This window comes from Lonchura striata, chromosome Z, assembly GCF_046129695.1.
Source record: "Lonchura striata isolate bLonStr1 chromosome Z, bLonStr1.mat, whole genome shotgun sequence".
Classification (NCBI taxonomy): domain Eukaryota; kingdom Metazoa; phylum Chordata; class Aves; order Passeriformes; family Estrildidae; genus Lonchura; species Lonchura striata.
This window is the reverse complement of record NC_134642.1, coordinates 27,844,990-27,858,517: the sequence shown is the minus strand read 5'-3', so window position 1 is coordinate 27,858,517 and position 13,528 is coordinate 27,844,990. Positions and strand designations below refer to the sequence as shown.

The following is a 13,528-nucleotide window of genomic DNA, read 5'->3' as shown; positions in this document are numbered from 1 at the left end:
GGAATGGAAAGTCTTAGAAACTGCCGGAAACCTTAAACCTTTCAGTGCCGAGACGCACAACCCCATACCACTAGGAAATAATGCAGTTCGACCCCTAATAGTGATAGCCCACACATGAAGTGCTCAGCCTCACTTTCTTCAGACAATGTAGTTTTTAAGTTGAACTACAACTGCAGGCAAGATCAACTTCATTGGGATAGCGTCGCAGTCAATTTAAACCAGAACACTTTACAACCCCTTCTATTACAAGCCCTTCCTGTTTGGACAGAAGGTGTGTTCAGAGGTTTGTTCCCTAGGGCGATAAAACTGTCACTAATCGCGGACACCAAAGGCGCAACGAAACGGGAAATCTCGTCTCTCCGCGGCCCCGCCCCCAAGGGCCCTCAGCCGTGCGCCGCCGGGGGGCGGGGGCGGCGCCTCAAGGGCCGCGCCCCTTCCTGGGAGGGCGCGGGCCCCGCGCCGGCCCCGCCCTGCGCACGGCGGCCCGGCCGGCTCCGCATGAGGTGGCTGCTGGGGAAGTGAGTGGTCGCCACGCCGCGGGCGGGCCGGAGGCCTCGCCGGCAGGGGCCGCCAGTCCCTGCGAGAACGCTTCTGGGAGCGCCCGCCTGCGCCGCTAGAGCGCCCGTCCGCGGCGCCGCTGCGGCCGGTGGCGCGCCTCGCGGTGGGCGGGCCCGCGCCCCCGGGTGCGCGCGGTGAGCCTGGGCAGGCGCCGCCATGATGAACAGCGGCGGCATCGGGGTCCCGTTGGGCTTCCCCCTGGGCCCCACGTCCGTCATCCAGGTCACCAACCTCTCCTCGGCCGTGACCAGCGAGCAGATGCGGACGCTCTTCGGCTTCCTGGGAGATATTGAGGAGCTGCGTCTCTATCCCCCGGAGTAAGTGGGGCCCGTGCCGCTCTCGGCAGCGACGGAGGCAGCCTAGGGATGAGGAAGGGCGCGGAGGAGCCGGGGGTGGCGGGAAGGGCAGGGGCGGGAGGCCAGAGCCGCCATTTTGAGTGCGGGCACCAGGGAGGCGTCACGTGGTCCCTGCCCTTTGTATGGCCGGAGCCGCGGAGAAGGCGATGCGCCCGCACTTAAGATGGCGGCGCCGGAGATTTCCCCTTCGCCTAAAAACTCGCTTTCTGTGGCTTTCTGTCTCCTCGCCCACGCTGGGTGCAGGCGACCTAGACCGGGGAGTTCCAGGCACGCCCTCGCTCGACTGCCTTTCTTATTTGTCTTTTTTTCCCTTCTGTTGGAAGGGCCGTGTGCTCCGAGAAGGGGCCATTCGAATAGAAGCCAAAGTGGCTGAGGTTTTGCAGAGCAGAGGAGGGACCTGCCCTGCCTCGCAGTTACCCCAACTAAGGCTTGTGAAGTAAATTAATCCCAGCCGTCACATTTCTCCCTATGTTATAGAGGTTCGCGTGGTGTCAGCGGTGTGCGAGAGTGCGCTCAGGAGGGAGATGCAGGGTCTTGCAAAATAGCAGTGTTGCCTCTCCCGAGAAAAGATGATCAGCAGGAAGAGATGATTTTTGTTTTTTTTCTCTCGAGGCAGCAGTTGTAGCGGGAATCGAATAATAAATGTGCCTTATCAAACCTTGTATTTTCTTAGAAGAATTAAATCGGAATAGTGGAAAGGAGAGGGCATTATTAGCATCCCAATACGTGAACTTTGATACATAAATGCTCAGGCTAACAAAACTTTGATTTGCAAAAGAGAACAGTCAATAAAGTTGGTGTTTATCAGTTTTTACGTAGCTACATAACATCTGACTATATTTGAATACCAGTCATTCAGAAAAAAAACCCCATAAAGATACACTTAAAATAAGATATGCATTACTGATAGTTATGTGGTGGATTTTTGTACAGTTTTCTGGGGCTTTGTCCTGGACTTGTTCCATAGTTGCTTCTTTATATTTTGGGTTTTCACTTGACTGAATCTATTTTTTTTGTTGCAGCTGTTGTTCTTGTCTTTCACTAGGCTATATGACAGGTTTTAAGGGAAATGGGGACTTTTTTGACATTCATACACAAATAATGTTTGTGCCAATGTGTACAGTTTTGCCAGGATGTATATACACATAAAATACTAAAATCCAGTACCATAATAGGGAATAACTTACGAATATTAAGGTTATAATGCTGATGAATTCAGTTTTCAGAGATAGGATGCAGGATTGCAATTACCTGCTTTACTCTTGATTTTACTTACCATTATTTATGCATACATGTTAGAAGTATGGTTTTCCTTGCTTCCTACTTATGGACATTTGAGCTGACTTTCAAAATGCTACTTTGGGAGAAAATTAATTACTCTAATGCCTTAATGTTTCCTGTTGACTTTCTGAAAATGTATTTAAATAACATTGTGATAAATTCATAAAACAGTATTTAATTGACAAGTGGACTGGAAACAGGGGTGTCTCAAACAAAACAAAGATCACTATCAGTTTGCAGTACAGTTAAAAACTGAAGCTGGTTTGCAGGTTGTGACAGGTCTTTTGCCTTGGGTGGGAACTTCAGTATGCTAGCCACTGCCACAGCCTAGTGGTGTTTTCAGTTTTACAGGAGCCCAGTGACACCTGTAATTGGATTCTTAGTCCCAGACATGCACAGACAGTCCCATACACTTGTAACCCAGTTGAAATCTGCCTTTCAGAGTAGGCTTCAAAATTACATGTGTAGGAATGAGCCTTCAAATGTGGCCTTAAGAAGATCTTTTGAATGGTTAAATGTTGAAAAACTTACTAAGCAACAATTGGGTTTTGGCAGAATGAGTTGTTTGAAAGCAGGGAGTCACAACCTGTCTCTGTTAGGTGTGGAAAGACCTGCTGTGTAATACTGCTTGCTACTGAATAGTCTGGAGTGGTCTTGGAAGCTAGAACTCTGTTGGAGAATAAACTTTTGCTTTAACAAAAAGTTGGATGATGGGCGAGTTTGTCATAACCCTTCCCTGGTCAAGGGCAAGACTGGGTTGACCTCTGTGTTCTGCCACCAGGAGGTTCTGCTCTGGTTGCAACCCAGCAGGCGTTGTGAGGTGGAGACACATGCCATACCAGACCTTGGCGATGGGGTTTGGGGCCTCCTCTAGTTGGAAATTTAAAGTGTTCTGTTCATGAACGAGAGTATATAGGCAAAACTTAGTTCAGCATTGAGGAGTGCCAGCCAAGTCATTTTTCTTTATCTGTTCTGACACAGGTGGATGGGCCACCTTCACTTAACCAAGAAAAGTGAGATTTCGTCTGAGAAAAGGGGTCATCATCTGTATAGTCCAATAAACAGAACTGGTATATCCTGCAGTGACAGCACTGTAGGTGAGGCTTCTGGGACAAAACACACAGAACCTCATTTAAACTGATCTGCAGAATTATTCCATAATGTTCTATTTTAATAAGTTACTAATTTCTGTCATGTTCTCCACACCTCACACACCTCATGACCTCCCTGCCCCACTGAAGAAAATTTGGAGAGAGTTAGAGAAATGTTTTGTAGCCATTTTTTTAAATTATTACTGCTGTAGATTTCTGAATAGATCCTTCTAAGGAAATTTTTTGGTTAGAAATGTCCAAATATTATTTAGATATTTACTTCCTCTTTTTTTTTTTTTTTTTTTTTTTTTTTTTTGTTTTCAAAGAGACTAACTGCATTTTAGTAACTTTGAATCAGAGATACATGAGTTGCTTTTTGACATCAAGGCTATGTAACCTAGGAAAAAGATCATGAGTCTCCCTCAATTCAGCCTCAGTTAAGGCCAAAAAAAAAAAAAAAAGAAACAAAAGGAATTAGAATAGGACTTCACCGTTTAGGAAAAAGCCTTCTTTTAAAGGATGATGGGAAGATTTTGGAGGCCCCCTTCATAAAAGAAGAAGACTTGATTGCTGTTAAAACTTCTAAAATTTTAGATCTCTTAGATCTTTATAGTTTCCCTTGATGCAACTTTGATATGTTTTTAGTAGAGAGTGTCACCTTATAGAGAATTTCTCCTTTCTAACCTTTGGAAAACACTTGCTATCAAGATGTTTTTGTAGGGCCTCATTTGCACAAGTGTTCAGACATCTAATATTTTTTAACATACTGTCCACATAGCTTTTGTGTTCTAAATCAGGGAATACAGGAGAGTAAATCGTACAAAAACACACTTGATAGTGCAGGCTCTGTAGATGTTAAAATTTATAAGGATTATTGGGGTGTCTGAAACTGCGTTGAGCACAATTATATTTTTGAGTTGGTAATGAAAACAAACAAGGAAAGAAAAATCAGCAGATCTTAGAAGTCTTCAGCAGTGTGGGCCATAGAACCTTTAGTGGTGACTTCAGCCGTTTGGGTTATAACACTGAGGGATGTATTCTAAAAGAAACAAGAAAACACCATGCAATGATGACAAGAAACTCCAAGACACGAGCTTCTCCTTCCCCTTAGAGTGCTCTTCCCCACCAAACCAAGCCAAACCAAATAAAAAAACTACTTGTGGCCATAGAAGTCTTTGTGGTGAATGAAGTATCTCAAGAGTACTGAAAAAGCCACAGCCGGCTGTCACCTCTGATGCTGGAAACTGGTCTCAACTGAGACCTTACAGCTGGCTCAGAAGCTGTTTTATGCAATTATTTCCTTCCTGAATGTGGAAACTTGAAATGGTAAAAGCATTACCCATCACAAATACATAAAAGTGGGCAGAAGTAATGTAGTCATCTTGTAATCTTTCTCTAAATTGTATGACATTGGCTTTCATGTTTACATGTCTCGCACTCCCTGTTTAGTTTTTCCTCTACAATGTTGTCTGTTCTTACAGAATTTTCCATCATAGATGTTTCTGAGTGCCATTCTGAATTTGGCCATTTATAGATATTATACATTTGTGCTACTGTCCTGGTAGCAAGACACATACTATTTTGCCTGCCTCAGGCTTACATGTTGGTTTATTTTTATAATTAATATTATGAGATCGCGTGTCTGAAGCTTTTGATTTAAAAAAATTTGAAATCTAATAGAATTTCATAGAATAACAGGGATAAACACGTCCTTGGAATGTGAGGGGACTCCAGGATGGTTTGTTTTAAACTTGAACTGCTGCTGGTGCTTCCACAAATTTGACAAGTGTTTCCGTTTTGGTTGAGATAGGACCACGGTGAAACAGTCTATGCAACATTTTTTCCATGATTTCAAATAAAAATTGCTGATATTCCAGCAATACTGTATTCTCTCTTTGAATATTTACCTGTACTTCCTTCATGGAAGAAATAAGCTGCTGATATAAAAAATACAAACTTTGACTATGGAATCCATTTTAAAAGCAAACTTAAGTGGTGTTTATCAAGATTGCAGTGTCTTCTCTTGGCATACAGTGTAATGGAAAAGTGAATTACAATTTTTTTTCCCTTTTGTAGCCAAATGGTGAGTTGCTCCTACTTCCTCCAATGTTACTCCATGCTACATTGTGCTGAGTTTAGGCAAATGGTTTTTGTTACATTAGTCAGCTAGGACCCCATATTTGAAAGCCCTCTCAAGAACCATTTTTATCTTTGTGAAAGATAACTACTTTTGTGAAAGCTGGAGAAAGAATATTGATTTTTACAGGCTAATATCTGAAGGACCCACCAAAAAATGGAAGGGTTTGTTGTTTGTCTTGCCTAAACAAAGATTATTTTCAGAAAAAAAAGAGAAACTATAAAATATTTACTTGGCAGTTGTAATTGTCAAGTAAATATGCTCCTTGAAATAGTAATTTGAAATGTACTATTCAGTGTGTAGCCAGATAATAGAAGAAAATTAGTCTTGTTAATTAGTGATTTTCGCTTATGTAAGTTTTCATTAAAAAGGTGCTCCATTCTTTTCTTACTGATACAGCAAGTGGCAAGCTAGTAGATTTCTATACTTTAGGCTTCCTTTTTTAGGAAAAAAACTTTCTTTTCCCTTAGGAGTAATAGTTAAAAATACATGCATACAGTTAAGAGTAATTGTTATTTTTTCCTTTTGTCTTGCAGCAACGCACCTCTTGCTTTTTCCTCCAAAGTATGTTATATTAAGTTTCGTGAAGCATCGAGTGTTGGTGTGGCCCAGCATCTAACTAACACGGTTTTTATTGACAGAGCTTTGATAGTTGTGCCCTGCGCAGAAGGTTGGTATTTTAGACATTCTCCTGTAATGTTAGTCTTTGTTGTGTTTGTTAATTGTTTTAAGCTTTCTATGTAAGGTGATGCTCTGTTGTTGTGTTATTTTATTTTACTGCTTTTTAGAAAAAAAAGGCCTTGAAACAAAATTGAAAATTGAATGAAAAAAGCCCTAGTTATACATGCTTAATGGAAATTCAACATTAGCAAAAAGATAGTTGGTTTAAGTTATGATAACTTATGGTTAAAACTTATGGTTAAGTTATGATAGTTACTGTGTATTTTGAAGAAAAAGAAAGGAAAATAATTCCTTTCACTATGGTTTGTGTAGGCAAGTGTATTTGCACACAGAGTTCTCACTGAAGTCAATGGAGCTCTGAGAAGATCAGGCAATTTCCTGACACTTAACATTGCAGTTTGAATTTTAATGTGTCAGCTTCGCTGTAGAGATTTTTTTGCTGATTTGTGTTTTTTAAAATATACTGGTTATTTCTGCATTTTTAGGGTGCATATCCTAGTTTTTTCTTACAGACGTGATATACTCAATTGGCCTTTTTAGAGGTCATCTAATCCAAAATACTTAGCATTCAAAATACTGTTAGAATATAAATGTTTATGTGCTAGTTTAATTTTTAAACAAACATCTTTCCTTCTTGTTACTGTTGAAAATACTACTCCCATGTGCCATAAAAAACTTTTATTATGTATACTGGTACTCCTTTTTTATTTTGGATATCTCTTTAAATATGCAGTGATCTTTCCAGAATGCTCCCATAAAATGTTCTTAAAAACATTAGTAATGTAATTATATTAAATGTTCTTAAAAAGACTATGAATGTAATGTAATTACATTAAAACTCTTTTGAGATAAAATAGTTGATAAATACTACATTAAGAGATGTTCCTTCCCTAGCTCTGAGGCCATGCTTTTACAGATGTGTTGAGTACAAGACACTTTTGTGTTTTTTGTAGAAACGGCTTAGATTTGAATACAATTACATGAAGAAAGGTCTTGTGGCAGGCATATGAATGGATTTAGGCAGAGCCCCATTGACTTCATTAGGATCACTGTGGCATTTAGCCTCTGACTGGTACTGGACCTTTGCCTCTTCAGGATGGAATAATTCCACCTGATAGAGTGAACCTGACTTTACTTTCAACTTAGTTGCTATTTTGCCATGAACAACAAAGTGTAGATTGAACTGTAAACTGTAGCAGATCAAGAAATACCTCTTATTAACATCTCTAACTGCAAGAGTCATGTTTTGGTTCAAAAAAATACTATTGACTTCTTGCAGGTTGTTAACAAGGTCCCAGAGTAGCACATTTTGGCATATTTGCTGCATCATGATCTAGACAGTGTGAGATGAGTGCTGCTATAATCCTCACCTGGGACGTTCTTAACAAACTGACAAGTCTCCAAAATTTCACAAACTAGGGAAGTTCTTTGACTAAAGGCCATACTGACCTACAGTATACTGCCTATTCTTGTAGCTTTCTTTGGCAGGTCATGCAGCACATACATTTATATTTGTAAAGCCTAGGTTTTTAGTTCCTTTTGTATCTTGTTTTGGGGGCTCTTTGTTTTCATGTTTTTAACTTGTTCTTAAACCACAAAGAGAATATTGCTGTATGGGCTGGAAACTGTGTAGAGGCTGAGGGGACCAGAGTCTCCAGTTGAAGAATTGCCCCTAAATAAATAGACAAAAGATTGTTCAGAATCTTAGTTTTATATTTAGTCAATAAGATCTTAACAGTGGTTCAGTATTGCCAGTGAGGGAAGATGGCTGCCTAATGAGAGAACAACATTCCTGGTATTTTACTTGTGATGAGATTACTGCCTGACATGCTATGGCAACAGGCAGGTAAAGCTACATTTTCCTGTGTCTTTTGTGGTAGACAGTGAAAGAAAGGAGAATAAGTCAAAATTCTGACAAGTCTTGTTCCAGCTCTATTCATAACTGGCTCATTAGGCATTTCTGAGAAAACATGCTCACTGTTCAGATACATTCTGGACTCCACAGAAATGTATGCATAATTAGGTGAACAAGTGATTGGGTTTTGAGGTTGTTTTTTTTGATGTCAGAATGCTGTTCTCTGTAACTTTGTATCAAAATCTCATTTATAAAAAGATGTGAAATTATACAAATTTAACTTTCTGATGAATTTATTGTGTGGAACAAGTATGGCTTTGGAGACCATAGCATAAGGGTTTTTTCACTATGTATCATATGATGCACTGTTAATGGAGTCAGTGAAGTGGATCATGGGTTTTAAAAGTAGTTATGGCTTTTTATTCTACCAGGAGGTAAAATTACACCATTGACCAACATTCCCAGTAATAAAACATTTAATGTGTGAAGTTAAACATAGAGGAGAGGTAAAATGGAAATCTAAAAACCTGGTTAAAAAAAATAGAAAAAAAAAATCTGAAATTTGGAGTGTATTTAAAGAGTGGTAAATAAAGGAGGAAATCACTACAGAATGAAATGAATGTAAAGTATGTGACAATTGATGAACAATTTAACAAAAATGTAATTGTAAATGAAGTAAGCTTATTAAGCTGTGAAAATACAACTTTTTGTGTGTGTGTGTGTACTGGTAGGTTTTTCTTTAAATATGTTTTGAAAATGCAAAGGTTGAAAGCTAAACAAAGATGCCACCCTAATCTTTCTAAATTTTATGTCCACATTATCTGGTAGATGGATTTTGACTATTAATTTGGTTTTGTATGTTTTCTCTGTGTGATATTTGTGCATTATTAGATGACTAGACTGGCCAAGGCAGACCTGTTACACTTGCCTGAGTTAGGCATTGTTTGCCATGCCACTAAACCTGCCGCCAAGTGAAACCTTCATGGGGGAAATGAGATCGAAGTCTGACCTGCTGAAGATGGACGCCCTGTCTCTGTTTTTATTTTATTTTGCTTTCTTTCCTTCATTTCTTTTATTTTTATTTGATTTTGTCCCTTTTTTGTTTTGTTCTGTTAAATCTCTTTCCCTTGTACTTGTGAACTGGTACTTCAGTTCTGTAAAATGATGTTTGTAAAGGGTTCACAGTGTTTGATTTCGAAGTTGACCTGAAGCTGCTTATGAATGGTGGATGGTATATGGAGAATTTAGAATATGATTAATTTTTAGTGCTCTGAATTAAGAATAAATTTGATTTGGAATTTGTTTAAGTATCTAAATTCAGCAGATGAGTACATTGTGTCAGAAGACAAAGAATAGTTTTGAGATATATTATTCCATATGTTGTGCTTTATGAGTTTATCTTGGAAAAGGACAGGTAAAACTCTTACTTCTGGAGAAAGCAATTTAGAAAGTAAAGTCATAACATTTCTCTGCTACTTTCCTCAGCAGAGTGTTCCATTTTAGGTTGCACCAGCTGTTTAAAAAAAGGCTTACTATTTATGTCTAACATGATGAGTTTAAAATAATTATTTCTGAAATACAACTTTTTATGAATTTCAAATGTCATGGAATACTTGTTTACTTCTGGTGAAACCTTGCTCCAGTGAGGTCAGTGGTAGTAAGATTTAATTTTTTTTTTTCTGTAACTTTAAGAAAAAACTATTTACCACTCATAAGTACAAATGCAGCCTGAAGTTTTGGTTGGAGTGTGTTATGTGAGACATATTGTCTTTTAACACTGTTACTTGTGGGAAGATTGAATCAGTTTTCTTTGTGTGTGTGTGTGTGTGTGTGTGTTGCACTTTGACATGCTCTAGTGGTGATTATTTCAGGAAGATGTTTTAAGAAAACCACTAAAGTCAGAAAAAAAAGGGTTTTTCCAGTCATCTCAGAGTCTCAGAAGCCCTGGCAGTTCATGCTGGAGTGATTGATCTCTGAATGATGTTCTTCTTGTGAAACAGAAGCCCTGAAACAGAAATGGTGGACAAAGTGGTGCGTCTAGTCCTTAGGCACTGCTCTTCCCAGCCAGCTGCACTGGGATCTCTTGTTTTCACTCCTTTCACCAGACTCTGCACTGCAGCTGGGAAGAGCTTTGATTTGTGATCTTTGTTGGATTTGGTCGTGACAGTTGTAATTGCCAGTAGCTGTAATGTCTTCATTTGCTTCTGCTAAATCCACTAAGATTCATGAGTTGGGATCTAATAGAAATTACTTTATTTCTAAGCATACGTGTTCTGTTGATGTAAAATAGCAGGAAAATAATGATTTTTTAAATGTTTAAGGTAGACTGTGAACTCTTCAGTGTTTTTAAAACAAGTAAATTCTTTGCAAAAGCACTTTGGGATGTGAGGGTTGACTGTAGGTTCACTACAAAGAGTTGAAAATTAATTTGAGTGCTTGAGGAATAAAAATACTGTAATCAGTACTTGTTTGATACAGATGATTCTGTTCAGCCTTTAGCAGAATGTATTCTAGTATGGACTAGGTTGTCTAGGGCTCTTTGGACTAATGGTACAAAAAAAGTAGCAATCACAACTGTGCCTTTAAGCAATGCTGTGACAATGTACGTTTGCTTCCAGATTCTTGCAAAAGGGAGAATCAATAAATGATCACAGAACCTGTAATTTACTAAGCAGAAGAGCTTCTAAGAAATCTGTCTTAAGGATGTGATATAGATATGGCATCATTATTTTGACTGCTCCCTCATTAGAAAATAAATATCTTCACCTCGTTCTTACTCAGATTTTAAATACCATATTCTAAAAATGAGAGTAATATTTTTAAAATAAATTGTCCTGAGCTCTTTTGTCATAACCTACATGTTCTGATGTATTCAGTGGGCTTGTATTTCCTTTACAAATACAATCACAGAGGTAAAATTACAAAATTTAAAACTTTTTACTCATTAAGTTACTTGAACTCACATATTAATATATTAATTTGTTTTTCAAAACTATTTAAAGACTATGAAGGTAGATGTTCAAGATACTGCAAATTTTTTTTTCTTTTTTTTTTTTTTTATTCTCCACAGCAGTGTTCTGTAGAATTTTTTAAAAATTTGACCTGGACTTAAAAACTGGAAAAGTTACCCTGAAGAGACAGTGTCATTGAATATACAGGAAAATTTTTGGGATTCTGTCTGTAGAAATAGACCCTTTGTCATTCTTGAAAACAAAATAAATGAATCTTTCTTTGTGGTGTGGAACTAATCTACTTGATTTTTGTATTTAAAATAGAACTTCACATTGTTGAAAGACCAAAATATTCTGGAAATAATGCTGCAAACTTTACAATTTACATATGCATGCTGTTCATTCTGTGAGCTGCTATAACCTGAAATGTTCAGTGGATTTCTTGAACAATGATTCAGCAAGTTAATGATTTCAGTGCTATGATCCATATACTTGAAGTTTAGGCTTCTGCTGAAGTCACTTTGTGAACTTGAGTCATTGTCTGTCTTAGTTATATGTGCCTAACTGAGCTCCTGTTTAAAAGGGCTAAATGCCTAAGCATTTTATAAGTTTACCTGGTTAAGTGTCTATTGAATTGTCTGTATGTAAGTGCATACTTAAATTAGGCATATACTTATGTACAGTACTGACCAAGGAACTCAGCATGCAGGCACGCCACTATCAGAGCCATTTCTACCATTGGATTTAATTGTGCCATGTCTCTGGATCCATATAAACTTGCATGAGTAGCTGTTTAATCGGAAGATAGTGATTGTTCAGGATAAGTTCTGGTTCATTATTCATTTGAAAAAACGTTAATACTTTTCTTTTCAGAAAAACTGGTACATAATTCTATGCCTAATTTGCATGCACATCTGCTGGATCTGTATATTCAAAAGCCTGTTAGTAGGCCTAAATATTAGGCAGGGTATGAAAAGTACCTGATACTTTTGAGCAGTCAGGCAAATCAGGTACCCTTCTCATTGCATGCCTGACTTCAAAATGAAATATGTTAAAAGTGCTGAACATTGTGATGGTGGCTTAGATTCATGCATGTTTTTTAAAGAAGTCTTGGAAGTCATTATTGCACAGTTAACTACTAAGTACTAATAATTTTCCTATTTTTTTCTCTTAGTTAGCAAAATCAAGTGATTTCTTACATGTTTAGTTACAAGGTGTCTCAAAATTTAACATAAATAAAATAGATGTAAATAGGAAGCGTGAAAAGGAAATGGGTACTGTTATTTTATCTGTTTTGTTCCACCCATGCTACATATAAATTAAGTTTCCTTTAGATTTGTTTTGTCATTCAGTCATATCCAGCTGTAATCCAGACTTTTCCCACAGATCTGTAGAGCAGGTTTGCAGCACTTGTTTCTTTTAATTTTTTTAAATTAGTATGTTTTCTGTGGTGTCAGTTGGAACTCGTATCACTAAACCTGCATGGTGTTACCGTAAATTTTCCTTTTCAATAAGAATAATATTCTTCAAATTTTGGATTTAGATGTTTTGTAGTTAAAACATGTAGTTTTAATCAAGGCAGGAATCCACTGGCACGCTTTATATTTAATACTTGACTATTAAAACCATGTTGAAATAAAATAATTTACTTTATTAAGATCCATGGGGTAATACCAAAGGACTCAGTTGGTTAGCATATATACAGTTACGCCAGTAATTTTGAACAGATCAAAGATACCTAGTGTAGTTAGAGCTACTTTCACTAGTTTTTAGTTCAGTGTTTAATGTTTCTGACAGTTTTGACCTTTTGCGTTTCAAATTTAAAATGTACATTTAAATGTAATCATAATTGTTTAACTAGAAATCTTTTTGGCTTTGGAGATATTTTTGGGGTTCATTTAGTAGTCTAATCATGGCTAACATTCAATAAAACCAGCATTTAATTCAGATTAGTTGTTACTTACTTTTGGCATTACAGGAGGTCTATAATCAGGTTAAAATAGCAGGAAGTATTTATGTTGGGAAAATAGAGCTTGCTTAGCCTTATCAGTTATGATTTTCTTCAGTCTTAGGAAATTTAGAGTTAACTTACCAGTTTCAGATAAACTGGGGTGACTAGAATATGAGACTACAGATCTTAAGTTTTTTCTACTCTTCCTTCCTCGACTTTAAATTTCACTTTTAGTATGCGTTCTATGCAGTCACAGTAGTTCAGTAGTTTATTGTTTTATGTTTTATTTTTTATTTATTTTTACATTCTAAGTAAGTAGCACCAGAGTAATAAAGAAAAGCACAGATTTCAGTCAGCACATACTTTGGTTTTTTCTTTTTTCCTTTTTTTTCTTTTTTTTTTCTTTTTTTCTTTTTTTGGTTTTCTTTCTTTTACTGATTTGGTTATTTGCCATTTCTGGGGATTAAACTTTAAAAAATGTTCTTCTTTTCTGTATCTGATGTTCTGTGTGCTATTAGTGATGCAGCCAACACGAACGGTTGTCATGTGTAAAACAACTTTCGATCACCGCGGAAACACCGCCCTGGGAAAGCGTCCATGCTTGATATCGTTTGGTTCATGAACGTTAAGTTTCCAGTACAGGTGACCCATAGCTCAAAGTGTTAAA

General features: G+C 37.8%; 1 protein-coding gene across 4 annotated transcripts in view; it reads left to right on the top strand.

Moving 5' to 3' along the window:
- Positions 1-661: 661 nt before the first annotated feature.
- The window catches only part of SREK1 (splicing regulatory glutamic acid and lysine rich protein 1), a 32,943-nt gene continuing 20,076 nt past the window's right edge, over positions 662-13,528 (top strand). The window contains exons 1-3 of one of the 4 annotated variants that reach the window (XM_021534402.2): positions 5,979-6,093; positions 8,851-12,309; positions 13,380-13,503. Coding sequence is in view for 1 of the 4 variants with exons in the window: in XM_021534401.3 (XP_021390076.2) it covers positions 715-875; positions 5,960-6,093 (295 nt within the window). In the remaining 3 variants the exon portion in view is untranslated. Of the gene's footprint in view, positions 876-5,959; positions 6,094-8,850; positions 13,504-13,528 lie in introns of those variants that run through there. The other 3 variants (XM_021534401.3, XM_077790372.1, XM_077790374.1) reach the window with 3 other exon arrangements.